The following is a 14,673-nucleotide window of genomic DNA, read 5'->3' on the forward strand; positions in this document are numbered from 1 at the left end:
CGTGTCCTCTCAGGGAAATCGTCGACAACCACGAGAAGGAAAACGCCCTGAACATCGTGACGGATGAGAGGACCTACCAGGTGTTCGCGGAGTCGCCGGAGGACGCTAGGTGCGGTGGTCGCCCTATGTCGGCTGCAGAACAGCTACGTGCTAACGACGTCAATCTGTTTATGTGCAGTGGTTGGTTCAAGGTGCTCAGTAAAGTGCGGGTGTGCACGCCGGAGCAGCTGCTGGAAATGTCCCACGAACAGGCCAACCCCAAAAATGCTGTGGTCAGTCCATGAAAAGTTTGCAATATTAGTCAAGAGAGACTCGAGTCACATGACTTGGACTCGAGTCAGACTCGAGTCATGAATTTGATGACTTTAGACTCGACTTGACAAAATGTAAAAAGACTTGCAACTCGACTTAGACTTTAACATCAATGACTTGTGACTTCACTTGGACTTGAGCCTTTTGAATTGACATGACTTGACATGACTTGCTACTTTCCCCAAAACCCAAAGATGAAAAAGTTATTCGGGAGCGCTCCGTATTTTTCATTGTGTACTTGTCTATCAGCGTTGCGTGTGTCAGCTGGTGTGCTCTCAGTACAACAGCCAATCAAATTACATCTACTTTGTTTTCATCACACAGCATTCATCCAATCAAATTGCAGGACAACCAACGAAGAAGACATGTCCAAACCACACGCCAGTGAACAAAAAATGATACCTAAAATAATTTTGTTTGGGTATAAAAATTACGAGGTGGTCAACACAAAACGGTTTGCAGTATGCAACACATGCGGTTCGAAAATTACTGATGGAGAGGCAACAACGTACTTCCAACTTCGTCCGGCATTTGAAGTTGCACAAAGAAGGGTAAGTTTTGAATGTAAGATAACGTTTATTGGCTAAGTAACGTGACTTTTATTTGCTGTGTAGTTAAATCAGTGAGGCTGTAAACTCACTGCTAACGTTATAACGTTATTGCAAACACGGGAATCTGTTGCAGTTCACTACCTTATTCATACTTTTTGTTCAGTGATTTTTTTTTAAGCAAGGTTACGTTAGTCAATATATCACACGTAACGTTAGACGGCGGTCAGCAGCACCGCGTATTTTAGCCACCTAAAAAAAGACAAAAATAGTAAAATAAAGGTCAGTTAAAATGTATACTATATTATGAATATGTGTACCGTTTTAGCTAGCTTTCTGACATACTGTTGGTTGTTTACCTCAGTGGTCCCCAACCACCGGGCCGCGGCCCGGTACTGGTCCGTGGATCGATTGGTATCGGGCCGCACAAGAAATAATTTTTTTTTCTTCTTTTTTTAATTAAATCAACATAAAAAACACAAGATACACTTACAAGTAGTGCACCAACCCAAAACAACTCTCTCCCCCCTTTTGTTCTGGGCATTGAACATGAAGACTCTTCCTTCACTGTTCCGAGTGGCCATGAGAGTCTTGGCAGTGCCTGCCTCCAGTGCTCCAGTGGAGCGAGTTTTCAGCCATGGTGGCATCATACTACTCCCCCATCGTGCACAAATGACTGACAGACTCTTGGCTAATTTGGTCTTTTGCAAATGCAATGCAGCATAGGGCCCTGACATATAAAAAGTACAACTTTTTTGTTATGTTCACGTATATGTCATGTTTTTTCAATGTTGACACTTTTGTACAAATAAGTACATTTGCACTTTATTTTTCAATGTGTTTGTTCTGTAAAGGAATGAGTTAATGTTTAAAATGACTGGTTAATAGTGCTATTATAAAGTGCAATGTCAGCACAATTTTCTTTCCTGCAATTTAAAATGCACTTGTTTTAATAAATAAATACAGCGTTTGAAAAGCATACACAATCTGTGTTAATATATTAGTCTGTGGTTAAAAGGACTTGAAAGGACTCGAAACTCAAAATGCAGGACTTAGGACTTGACTTGAGACTGTCCAGTCTTGACTTTGGACTTGACTCGGGGCTTGCCTGTCTTGACTCGGGACTTGACTCGGACTTGAGGGCAAAGACTTGAGACTTACTTGTGACTTGCAAAACAATGACTTGGTCCCACCTCTGATATATTCTAATGTTGTTACTTTCTAACAATGTTTTTTTTCTTCAGGGAACGCTCGATGTGGGCCTGATCGACTCCGTCTGCGCGTCTGACAATCCTGATCGGTGAGTCTGATTTTTATCTACAAACCCCGTTTCCATATGAGTTGGGAAATTGTGTTAGATGTAAATATAAACGGAATACAATGATTTGCAAATCATTGTCAACCCATATTCAGTTGAATATGCTACAAAGACAACATATTTGATGTTCAAACTGATAAACATTTTTTTTGTGTGCAAATAATCATAAACTTTAGAATTTGATGCCAGCAACACATGACAAAGAAGTTGGGAAAGGTGGCAATAAATACTGATAAAGTTGAGGAATGCTCATCAAACACTTATTTGGAACATCCCACAGGTGAACAGGCAAATTGGGAACAGGTGGGTGCCATGATTGGGTATAAAAGTAGATTCCATGAAATGCTCAGTCATTCACAAACAAGGATGGGGCGAGGGTCACCACTTTGTCAACAAATGCGTGAGCAAATTGTTGAACAGTTTAAGAAAAACCTTTCTCAACAGCTATTGCAAGGAATTTAGGGATTTCACCATCTACGGTCCGTAATATCATCAAAGGGTACAGAGAATCTGGAGAAATCACTGCACGTAAGCAGCTAAGCCCGTGACCTTCGATCCCTCAGGCTGTACGGCATCAACAAGCGACATCAGTGTGTAAAGGATATCACCACATGGGCTCAGGAACACTTCAGAAACCCGCTGTCAGTAACTACAGTTGGTCGCTACATCTGTAAGTGCAAGTTAAAACTCTCCTATGCAAGGCGAAAACCGTTTATCAACAACACCCAGAAACGCCGTCGGCTTCGCTGGGCCTGAGCTCATCTAAGATGGACTGATACAAAGTGGAAAAGTGTTCTGTGGTCTGACGACATCGTGTCCTCCGGACCAAAGAGGAAAAGAACCATCCGGATTGTTATAGGCGCAACGTTGAAAAGCCAGCATCTGTGATGGTATGGGGGTGTATTAGTGCCCAAGACACGGGTAACTTACACATCTGTGAAGGCGCCATTTATGCTGAAAGGTACATACAGGTTTTGGAGCAACATGTGTTGCCATCCAAGCAACGTTACCATGGACGCCCCTGCTTATTTCAGCAAGACAATGCCAAGCCACGTGTTACATCAATGTGGCTTCATAGTAAAAGAGTGCGGGTACTAGACTGGCCTTCCTGTCGTCCAGACCTGTCTCCCATTGAAAATGTGTGGCACATTATGAAGCCTAAAATACCACAACGGAGACCCCCGGACTGTTGAACAACTTAAGCTGTACATCAAGCAAGAATGGGAAAGAATTCCACCTGAGAAGCTTAAAAAATGTGTCTCCTCAGTTCCCAAACGTTTACTGTGTGTTGTTAAAAGGAAAGGCCATGTAACACAGTGGTGAACATGCCCTTTCCCAACTACTTTGGCACATGTTGCAGCCATGAAATTCTAAGTTAATTATTATTTGCAAAAAAAAAATAAGGTTTATGCATTTGAACATCAAATATCTTGTCTTTGTAGTGCATTCAATTGAATATGGGTTGAAAATGATTTGCAAATCATTGTATTCCGTTTATGTTTACATCTAACACAATTTCCCAACTCATATGGAAACGGGGTTTGTACAAGATACAGGAGATACGAGATGCTTTATTTGTAATTGCACTTAAAAAATACAACGGGATTTGTTTAGAGTCGACCCGTCCAAGAAACAGAAACTCAATATGACAGGGAGTGTTATGTTTGCAGAGGGAGGTGACGGCTCAGACACCAGGGGGCAGTATAGTTCTATGTATTTATTATATATATATATATATATATATATATATATATATATACATATATATATATATATATATATATATATATATATATATATATATAACAACCAACAATACAATAAACCAAACAATACTAACCAAATAAACTATAGAATGGTGTGTGTGTGTGAGGCTATGTGTAAGGTTAACTGAAGTGTGTGTTACCAAGTGTTGTCGAGAGCGAATGATCAAGGCAGTCCGTGGGGCAGGCAGATGATCCAGGGCAGGAGAGAAGAGACAAGGTCCGTGTCCAGAGCGAGTGTCGAGGATCGAGGATGGCAAAACACTGAGGATCTCCAAGGGCTAAGACTCGGGAAGGAACTGAGGGAGAACAAACAAGGATGTCAGACACGGAGGGAAAACGCAGAGAGAGAGAGAGCATAAGGCTTCAGCTTACGGTACACAAAGGGTAAACTAAGTTCCCGCCAGGATCCTTGGGTCCACTGGTCCTTTATACAGCTCCCTCTCATCAGGTCCAGGTGCGCTGATTGCTGATCGCCAACAGCCTTGCCGGCATGTGGGCGTGACGCAGCCGTGGGCGTGTCCCGAGGCGCGGCAACCAGAGCGCAAAGATGAGGGCGCATTGGAATGCGGGTGTACAGGACTGGAAGCTGATAGACTTTTTGGCGTTTTGTTTCGCAATATTATGCAAAAGCAACTTTTCTTACCTTTTGGTACCTGCTGATGTGTATTTGGGATCTGCGTGAATCCTGAAAAATTGCGCAGTCCGCCTTTGTAGTCCGTAGTCGATAATCTTCTTCTTTTTCTCTATCTACTTGTCATGGGACATTCATCCTCCGCTGTTGCCATTTCTAATATAAAGTAGTGTAAAGTTCTTACTTATATCTGTCAGTAAACTCGCCATGAAACATATACATATATATACTGTATATATATATATATATATATATATATATATATATTCTCTCGCTTTTTGTATTTTATTTCATTAGAAAATTAAAACATATACATATGAAACTAATTATTTGGTCTTTTATTTTATTTTTTTGTCTTTTTTTTTGGTTATTTTTATTTGTGAACAGTTTATTTATTAATTGTAATTTTTTTTTTTATCCTGGAAAAATAAACACACAAACACAACACCCCCCTTTTGGTTATATTTTTTGTTTACATTTTTTTTGGGGGGGGGTTAGGGGGGGCTTGCTGGACGACACACACCAAACAAGCCATAAGACAGGCAGACGTGTTTCCACAGAATTTGAGGAATTCCACTTTACTGAAATATTAAAAACCACATATTTTTGTTGCATTTTTTCTTATAGTTGATCTTCTATTTACTCATCTTAAAAGTAATTACGGTAATGCAATAAATTCAGGTGGATTTAGTATTAGTGTGCTCTTTCCAGGCCCAACTCCTTTGTGATCATCACGGCCAACCGTGTGATCCACTGCAACAGCGACACGCCCGAGGAGATGCACCACTGGATCAGTCTGCTGCAGAAACCCAAAGGAGACGCGCGGATCGACGGCCAGGAGTTCCTCGTTCGAGGTGACGTGACCCTTTTAAGCGCTTTTGAACCGTGTGGGTATTTCTTGCTCCTTACCTCGTCTTCGTCGACCTCCTTCCAGGCTGGCTCCAGAAGGAGGTGAAGACCAACGCCAAGAGCACCTCCCTGAAGCTGAAGAAGCGCTGGTTCGTCCTCACCCACAACTCCCTGGATTACTACAAGAGCTCCGAGCGCAACTCGTCCAAAATGGGAACGCTTGTCCTCAACTCGCTGTGCTCCGTCATCCAGCCTGACGAAAGAGTTCACAGGGAGACCGGTAAGGGACAAATACAAAAACTCCTAATATTTATGGATTATCTGAGGGATGATTGATTGATTGACATGTTTTGCAGGCTACTGGAACATCACAGTGTATGGAAGGAAGCACTCCTATCGCCTTTATACCAAAATGCTGAATGAGGCCATGAGATGGACGGCCGCCATACAAGGCGTCATAGACAGCAAGACCCCCATTGAGACCCCGACTCTCCAGCTCATCAGAGACATCAAGGTAAAAGCCCCTGAACAAGCATTTATTGATAGCACTATGTTACATGTTGTGATCCCACAGGAGAACAGCGTCAATCCAGAAATAGTGGAGCAGATGTACAAAAGGAACCCCATCCTCAGATACACGCAGCATCCTCTGCACTCGCCGCTGCTGCCGCTACCGTACGGCGAGGTCACCAGCCGTGAGTCACTGACCCCACCTCCAACTCAACTGCCAGTGTCACCCAACTCTTAATCGTGTCAATCCCTGCACAGTGCAAAGGCAGCAAGGCTACGCCAGCCTGCAGGACGAGGCAGTGCGGGTCTTCAACTCGCTGCAGGAAATGGAGACGCTGGCCGACACGGTGCCCATCATCCAGGGCATCCTGCAGACCTGCCAGGACCTGCGCCCGCTCAGGGATGAGGTTGGTGCTCTGGAAAACAAACCGAGCAGTGTGGGGAGCGTGGGCCCGTCGCTGGAGAGAAACTCTTCAGAGCTGTGGTGTTACGCTCCACTATCTCCACTTTGCTGCAGATCTCCACTTTCTTGGTCTGCTTCAGTCTCTTATTGGATAGAAAATTCAATCAATCAATCAATCAATGTTTACTTATCAAATCAAATCAAATCAACTTTATTTATAGAGCACATTTAAAATTTACCACAGGGGTAGCCAAAGTGCTGTACAATGAGCAGGTTAAAAGATAAAACGAGTACCGAGCAAACACAACACAACACAAACAGAACACGATAAAAAATAAATAATTAAAATAGAATTAATAAAAACATAAAAACATAAAAACAGGATCACAGCAGGTGTATTATGGGGCGCCATTGCAGGATGGATATCACTCAGTGTTAAAAGCCATGGAATAAAAGTATGTTTTTAAGAGAGATTTAAAAACAGGAAGAGAGGAGGCTTGTCTAACACTCAGGGGTAGGTCGTTCCAGAGCTTGGGAGCAGCAACGGCGAAAGCTCTGTCACCTCTAAGCTTCAGCCTTGTGTCAGGGACCGTCAACAGCAGCTGATCGGCTGATCTTAAGGATCGGGTGGGGCAGTAAGGCTGAAGGAGGTCGGAGAGATAGGTTGGCGCGAGGTTGTTTAGACATTTAAAAACAAATAAAAGGAGTTTAAAATGTATTCGGTAACGCACAGGGAGCCAGTGAAGGGACGCTAAAATAGGGGTGATGTGCTCACGTCTGCGGGTCTGTGTTAGCAGACGAGCAGCAGAGTTCTGCACGAGCTGCAGGCGGGCGAGGGAGGCCTGGCTAATGCCAACATACAGGGCATTACAATAATCAAGACGAGTCGAGATAAAAGCGTGGATTAATTTCTCAAGATCATGTCTTGATAGAAGCGGTTTCACTTTCGCTATTTGGCGTAATTGATAAAAGCTTTTTTGAACGACGCTGCTGATTTGTTTTTCGAATTTAAAATCTGAGTCAAACTTTACCCCCAGGTTTGTGACAGAGTCGCTGAGATACGGGGTCAGAGTGCCGAGGTCAACGTTGGGGGAGGGAGAGCGACTTGGACCGAACAACACAACTTCTGTTTTATCTTCATTTAGGCTCAGGAAGTTAGCTGAAAGCCAGACTTTGATGTCGTGCAGGCAGTCAATAAGACGTTGAACCGTGTTATTTTGTGCCATGGGAAAATAAATCTGGCAATCATCGGCATAAAAATGAAATGCAATACTGTACTTCCTAAAAATAGAACCAAGGGGGAGAAGGTAAAGCGCAAATAAAATTGGGGCAAGGATTGAGCCCTGGGGGACCCCATGTGGTAAAGGAGCTGTGGACGACATAAAACTGTCTACTTTTACACAAAAACTCCTGTCGGTTAGGTACGACCGGAACCAGTTGAGGGCGGCGCCCTTAATGCCCACACAGTTCTCAAGACGAGTGATTAAGGTGGCGTGGTCGACGGTGTCGAACGCAGCAGACAGATCTAAAAGCACCAGGACAACATATTTACCAGAATCAGTGGACAGGAGGATATCGTTAAAAACTTTTAGAAGCGCTGACTCTGTGCTGTGGAGGGCTTTAAAACCGGACTGGAACAGCTCAGTGATACCATTATCCTCTAAGAAGGGCAACAACTGACTGTAGACAACCTTCTCTAATATTTTGGAAATGTATGGAAGATTAGAGATAGGTCTGAAGTTAGAGAGGAGAGAGGGGTCGAGGTTGGGTTTTTTAAGTAGAGGTCGTACCACTGCATGTTTAAACTCTACTGGAACTATTCCAGAAGAGAGGCTACTATTGATAATGTTAAGGACACTTGATCCAATAGTAGCAAGTACCTCCTTAAACAGGCGAGTGATATAGCCCTAAATCACGAGTGTCTCAAAGAGCTGCACAAGCCACAACGACATCCTCGGCTCAGATCCCACATCAGGGCAAGAAAAAACTCAACCCAATGGGATGACAATGAGAAACCTTGGAGGGGACCGCAGATGTGGGGACCCCCCTCCGCCCCCCTATGCGACCGGTGCAATGGACGTCAAGTGGATCTAGCATAATATTGTGAGATTCCAGTCCATAGTGGATCTAACATAATAGTGAGAGTCCAGTCCATAGTGGATCAAACATAATAGTGAGAGTCCAGTCCATAGTGGATCAAACATAATAGTGAGAGTCCAGTCCATAGTGGATCAAACATAATAGTGAGAGTCCAGTCCATAGTGGGGCCAGCAGGAGATCATCTTGAGCGGAGACAGGTCAGCAGCGCAAAGACGTCCCCAAATGATGCACAGATGAGTGGTCCACCTTGGGTCCAGACTTTGGACAGCTAGCGCCTCATCTGTGGTCACCGAATCTGTGCCACCGAATCCAGAGCAGAAAAGAAACGGCAGATCAACCGGTCTAAAAAGGGGGGTCTATTTAAAGGCTAGAGTATACAAATTGGTCATCTTTTGCTGAGAGGTTAATACAGGAGACCATCGTTCTCCACATTCTCCACTTTACTGCAATGCTCCATATTCTCCTTTTTGAGTAAGATTGGTCACTTCATGTTGAAAAGTAAATACAGTGGACACCTTCATACTCCATATTACCCACTTTGTTGCAGTGCTCCATATTCTCCATGTGAATAGCATTGGTCCCCTAATGTTGAAAGGTACATTAAGGGAACCCTTGTTCTCCTCCATTGTTGTTTTTTTACTTGTTAAAAAGTTAATACTGTGGACCCCCTCGCGCCACTTTTCTGCATTGCTCTATATCAGCGATCCTCAACAGGCGGACCGCGGTCCATGTCCGGACCCAGCGACGTGTCCGTCCGGACCCAGCACGAATTATAGTAAAAAAAATAAAATAAAATAAAAATGTTTTTTTTATTATTATAATTATAATTATTATAAAAAAATATAATAATTGTATTTATCTGTGAGTTATCGCTAGCGCAAGTCAACGTTCTTTGTTGTTTTTAGTCAAATATCTCCACGTTTCGTTTACACTTCTCGTGTCTCACTCACTCCGTCTCTCTCTCTCTCTCTCTCTCTCTCTCTCTCTCTCTCAGAGAGAGAAAGAGAGAGAGAGAGACGGAGTGAGAGCGAGAGAACGCCACTCTGATTGGCTAATTCCGGGGTATGGGTTGTCATCTCTTTCACAACGACGCGCTGATAGGCTGTTACCACCTGGGTCATGTGCACAGTGCATGGAACCTTTCGCTGCAGGCACACAGTTGTCTCGTATCGCTACTTCGCTAACTGTTCACTTGTCAGTCACTGAATGTGAATCAAATCACAATGGCATGCTCCAAGTTGGCTCAGGCTGGTAAAAGAAAGGTGGACAGGGAAAACCGACGTTTCAAGGAAGAATGGACAGAGCAATATGTTTTCATCCTACCTACTGCAAGTACCAGACCAATGTGTCTACTATGCAACACTACTGTTGCTCTGGTGAAAAGTGAACATCTGAAACGTCACTATCTGAAAGAGCACCGCGAATTTGAAGAGACATTTCCTCATGATTCAGAGCTAAGAAAAAAAGAAATCACGAGGCTGAAAAAGCCATATGAAACATCAAGCAAGATTTTTGTTAAATCTATGACACAACAACAAATAGCAACAGAGCAGTAACGTGCGGTGAGGTTGATGGCTGGTGAGGCACTGACTTCAACACAGTCAGATTTACAAACATATGAACCCTAAAGAGTATCTTATTCACCATTTGATTGGCAGCAGTTAACGGGTTATGTTTAAAAGCTCATACCAGCATTCTTCCCTGCTTGGCACTCAGCATCAAGGGTTGGAATTGGGGGTTGAATCACCAAAAATGATTCCCGGGCGCAGCGCCGCTGCTGCCCACTGCTCCCCTCACCTCCCAGGGGGTGATCAAGGGATGGGTCAAATGCAGAGGACAAATTTTTTCAAAGTTCTTATTTATTTTTGTTTCAAAGAAAAATATTTCATGTATTTTATTGGATATTTATTTTAATTTTGTTAATTTTAAGAAAATGTTAAACTACCTACCTCCTGCTATTATATAAGCTTGACCGATAATAAACGGACCCAGCCTGTTTCAAAAAAACATTTGTGGACCTTCAAGATTTGTACTTGAGGACCCCTGCTCTATATTCTCCTTTTTAAGTAAAATTGGTCTCTTTATGTTGAGAAGTAAATTTAGGAAACCCTCACATTTCACAGTCTGCATTTTGCTCCAATGCTCCATATTCTTCTTGGATAAAATTGGTCTTCCTTTGCTGAGAAGTTAATACAGGAGACCATCGTTCTCCACATTCTCCACTTTGCTGCAATGCTCCATATTCTCCTTTTTGAGTAAAATTGGTCACTTCATGTTGAAAAGTAAATACAGTGGACACCTTCATACTCCATATTACCCACTTTGTTGCAATGCTCCATATTCTCCATGTGAATAGCATTGTTCACCTCATGGTGAAGGTACATTTAGGGGACCCTTGTTCTCCTCTATTGTTGTTTTTTACTGGTTAAAAAGTTAATACTCTGGACCCCCATGCTCTACTTTTCTGCATTGCTCCATATTCTCCTTTTTAAGTAAAGTTGGTCTCTTCATGTTGAGAAGTAAATTTAGGAAACCCTCATATTTCAAAGTCTCCATTTTGCTCCAATGCTCCATATTCTTCTTGGATAAAATTGGTCTTCCTTTGCTGAGAAGTTAATATAGGAAACCATCGTTCTCCACATTCTCCACTTTGCTGCAATGCTCCATATTCTCCTTTTTGAGTAAAATTGGTCACTTCATGTTGAAAAGTAAATACAGTGGACACCTTCATACTCCATATTACCCACTTTGTTGCAGTGCTCCATATTCTCCATGTGAATAGCATTGGTCACCCCTTGGTAAAAGGTACATTTAGGGGACCCTTGTTCTCCTCAATTGTTGTTTTTTTACTTGTTAAAAAGTTAATATTGTGGACCCCCTTGCGCCACTTTTCTGCATTGTTCCATATTCTCCTTTTTTAAGTAAAATTGGTTCACTTCATGTTGAGAAGTAAATTTAAGAAACCCTTACATTTCACAGTCTGCATTTTGCTCCAATGCTCCATATTCTTCTTGGATAAAATTGGTCTTCTTTTGCTGAGAGGTTAATACAGGAGACCATCGTTCTCCACATTCTCCACTTTGCTGCAATGCTCCATATTCTCCTTTTTGAGTCAAATTGGTCACTTCATGTTGAAAAATAAATACAGTGGACACCTCCATACTCCACATTACCCAAGTTGTTGCTGTGCTCCATATTCTCCATGTGAATAGCATTGGACCCCTAATGGTGAAAGGTACATTTAGGGGACCCTTGTTCTCCTCCATTGTTGTTTTTTACTTGTTAAAAAGTTAATACTGTGGACCCCCTTGCGCCACTTTTCTACATTGCTCCATGTTCTCCTTTTTAAGTAAAGTTGGTCTCTTCATGTTGAGAAGTACATTTAGGAAACCCTCATATTTCACTGTCTCCATTTTGCTCCAAATTCTTCTTGGATAAAATTGGTCTTCTTTTGGTGAGAAGTTAATACAGGAAACCATCGTTCTCCACATTCTCCATTTTGTTGCAGTGCTCCATATTCTCCATGTGAATAGCATTGGTCACCTCATGGTGAAAGGTACATTTAGGGGACCCTTGTTCTCCTCCATTGTTGTTTTTTACTTGTTAAAAAGTTAATACTGTGGACCCCCTCGCTCCACTTTTCTGCATTGCTCCATATTCTCCCTTTTATGTAAAATTGGTCTCTTCATGTTGAGAAGTAAATTTAAGAAACCCTTACATTTCACAGTCTGCATTTTGCTCCAATGCTCCATATTCTTCTTGGATAAAATTGGTCTTCTTTTGCTGAGAGGTTAATACAGGAGACCATCGTTCTCCACATTCTCCACTTTGCTGCAATGCTCCATATTCTCCTTTTTGAGAAAAATTGGTCACTTCATGTTGAAAAGTAAATACAGTGGACACCTTCATCACCCCTTGGTAAAAGGTACATTTATGGGACCCTTGTTCTCCTCCATTGTTGTTTTTACTTGTTAAAAAGTTAATACTGTGGACCCCCTTGCTCCACTTTTCTGCATTGCTCCATATCCTCCCTTTTTAAGTAAAATCGGTCTCTTCATGTTGAGAAGTAAATTTAAGAAACCCTCATATTTCACAGTCTCCATTTTGCTCCAATGCTCCATATTCTTCTTGGATAAAATTAGTCTTATTTTCCTGAGAAGTATATACAGGAGACCTTTGTTCTCCTCCACTGTTGTTTACTTGCTGAAACGTAAATACAGTGAAACCCTCCCCCCACTCCACAATCTCCACTCCATATTCTCCTTTTTGAGTAAAATGTGTCTCTTCATGTTGAAAAGCAAAAATTTAGGGGAACCTTCTTCTCCTCAGTTGTTGTTTCTTAGAATTTTACTGGGTATTCATGTTAGCATCGTGTTTTGTCTTAGGTTTATTGCCAGGTGATCAAGCAGACCAATCACGTGCCTCAGCCCAACAGCCCGGCCAATCGGGCGCACTGGCACCTCCTCACCTGCATGAGCTGCACCTTCCTCCCCAGTCGCGCCATTCTCAGATATCTGCGTTTCCACCTCAAGAGGTATATCTTGTGATCACTCCCTCTCTACATTTCTTCGCACCGGAAGTAATTAAACGCATTTTTGTATGTTTGTGTCCCTCGTCAGGGTGCGCGAGCGTTATCCCGGCAGTGAGATCGAACGCTACGCCACTTTCATCGGCGAATCCCTGAAGAAGACCAAGACTCGAGAGTTTGTGCCCTCACAGGAGGAGATTGCCGCCCTGTTGGTGAGACAAGAGATGAGCACCACGGTTTACTGCCACGGGGGAGGGTCCTGCAAGATCTCCATCAACTCCCACACCACAGCAGGAGAGGTGCGCACACAAAGCTTACAGACAAGTATGGACACAAAGCTGAGTGAACTGCACAACAAACACATCTGGTTTTAAATGTTTCTGCTAAAGGTTGTGGAGAAGTTGATTCGAGGTTTGGCCATGGAGGACAGCAAGAACCTTTTCTCACTTTTTGAGCACAACGCTGTCACAGATCGAGCGCTGGAGAGCAGAGTCATCGTGGCAGACGTCCTGGCAAAGTTCGAAAGGTATCTATTAAACACGCAGTTTACGAATGACATTGTGTTTATTGACACACATCTAATCATCTATTTGTACACTCATTAGACGCAACTTCAAGTTTACTTGCAGTATTTACGAGCCAATAACTTACGGAGTTGTTTTCAAAACCACTTTGTGCCAGCCAACCCTCTGAACCAACCAATCCCAACCGATCATCACACCAACTAACCAATTACCTTATCCAACAATCAACCAAATGACCAGTCTTAACGCTACCGCCCACCAACCAATTAACCCACCTAATCAAACAAAACCTGCCAAACTAAAATAATTGAGAAACTAACCAATCCAACCAATCCCCCCAATAATTAACTAACAAACTTATCAAAACGGGCCACCCAGACACCTACCAAAGAACTCAACCAACCGAATCACCTCAACTCAGTTAACAAACTAACTTACCCAAGCAACCAAACCTAGCCGCCCACCATCCAACCCCAACCTTACTCCCGCCTCCATCAATCAACCAACTAATCTGCACGCCAACTAATCAACAGCCAAACATCCCACCAAAAAAAACACCCAACCCAACCTGCATCCAGTTGCCCACATCCTAACAAACTCAACCAACCAACTAACCTACCTTAACGAGTCATTCAACTCAAACCAACCAGCCGAACCGGCCAATCATCCATCCATCCATCCATCTTCTTCCGCTTATCCGAGGTCGGGTCGCGGGGGCAGCAGCCTAAGCAGGGAAGCCCGGACTTCCCTCTCCCCAGCCACTTCGTCCAGCTCCTCCCGGGGGATCCCGAGGCGTTCCCAGGCCAGTCGGGAGACATAGTCTTCCCAACGTGTCCTGGGTCTTCCTCGTGGCCTCCTACCGGTCGGACATGCCCTAAACACCTCCTTAGGGAGGCGCTCGGGTGGCATCCTGACCAGATGCCCGAACCACCTCATCTGGCTCCTCTCGATGTGGAGGAGCAGCGGCTTTACTTTACTTTAAGCTCCCCCCGGATGACAGAGCTTCTCACCCTATCTCTAAGGGAGAGCCCCGCCACCCGGCGGAGGAAACTCATTTCGGCCGCTTGTACCCGTGATCTTGTCCTTTCGGTCATAACCCAAAGCTCATGACCATAGGTGAGGATGGGAACGTAGATCGACCGGTAAATTGAGAGCTTTGCCTTCCGGCTCAGCTCCTTCTTCAC

The 14,673-nt window shown here is 43.4% G+C and overlaps 1 protein-coding gene across 2 annotated transcripts in view; it reads left to right on the forward strand.

Moving 5' to 3' along the window:
* Positions 1-14,673, forward strand: part of myo10l1 (myosin X, like 1) — a 136,635-nt gene that overhangs the window by 113,543 nt on the left and 8,419 nt on the right. For both annotated transcript variants that reach the window (XM_061968121.2, XM_061968120.2), the window contains 11 exons: positions 14-109; positions 179-272; positions 2,105-2,160; positions 5,287-5,429; positions 5,510-5,704; positions 5,781-5,938; positions 5,999-6,119; positions 6,193-6,341; positions 12,823-12,971; positions 13,057-13,264; positions 13,355-13,491. In XM_061968121.2, coding sequence (XP_061824105.2) covers positions 14-109; positions 179-272; positions 2,105-2,160; positions 5,287-5,429; positions 5,510-5,704; positions 5,781-5,938; positions 5,999-6,119; positions 6,193-6,341; positions 12,823-12,971; positions 13,057-13,264; positions 13,355-13,491 — 1,506 coding nt within the window. The remainder of the gene's footprint in view (positions 1-13; positions 110-178; positions 273-2,104; positions 2,161-5,286; positions 5,430-5,509; positions 5,705-5,780; positions 5,939-5,998; positions 6,120-6,192; positions 6,342-12,822; positions 12,972-13,056; positions 13,265-13,354; positions 13,492-14,673) is intronic.

This window comes from Nerophis lumbriciformis, linkage group LG08 (genome assembly GCF_033978685.3).
Source record: "Nerophis lumbriciformis linkage group LG08, RoL_Nlum_v2.1, whole genome shotgun sequence".
Taxonomy (NCBI): Eukaryota; Metazoa; Chordata; class Actinopteri; order Syngnathiformes; family Syngnathidae; genus Nerophis; species Nerophis lumbriciformis.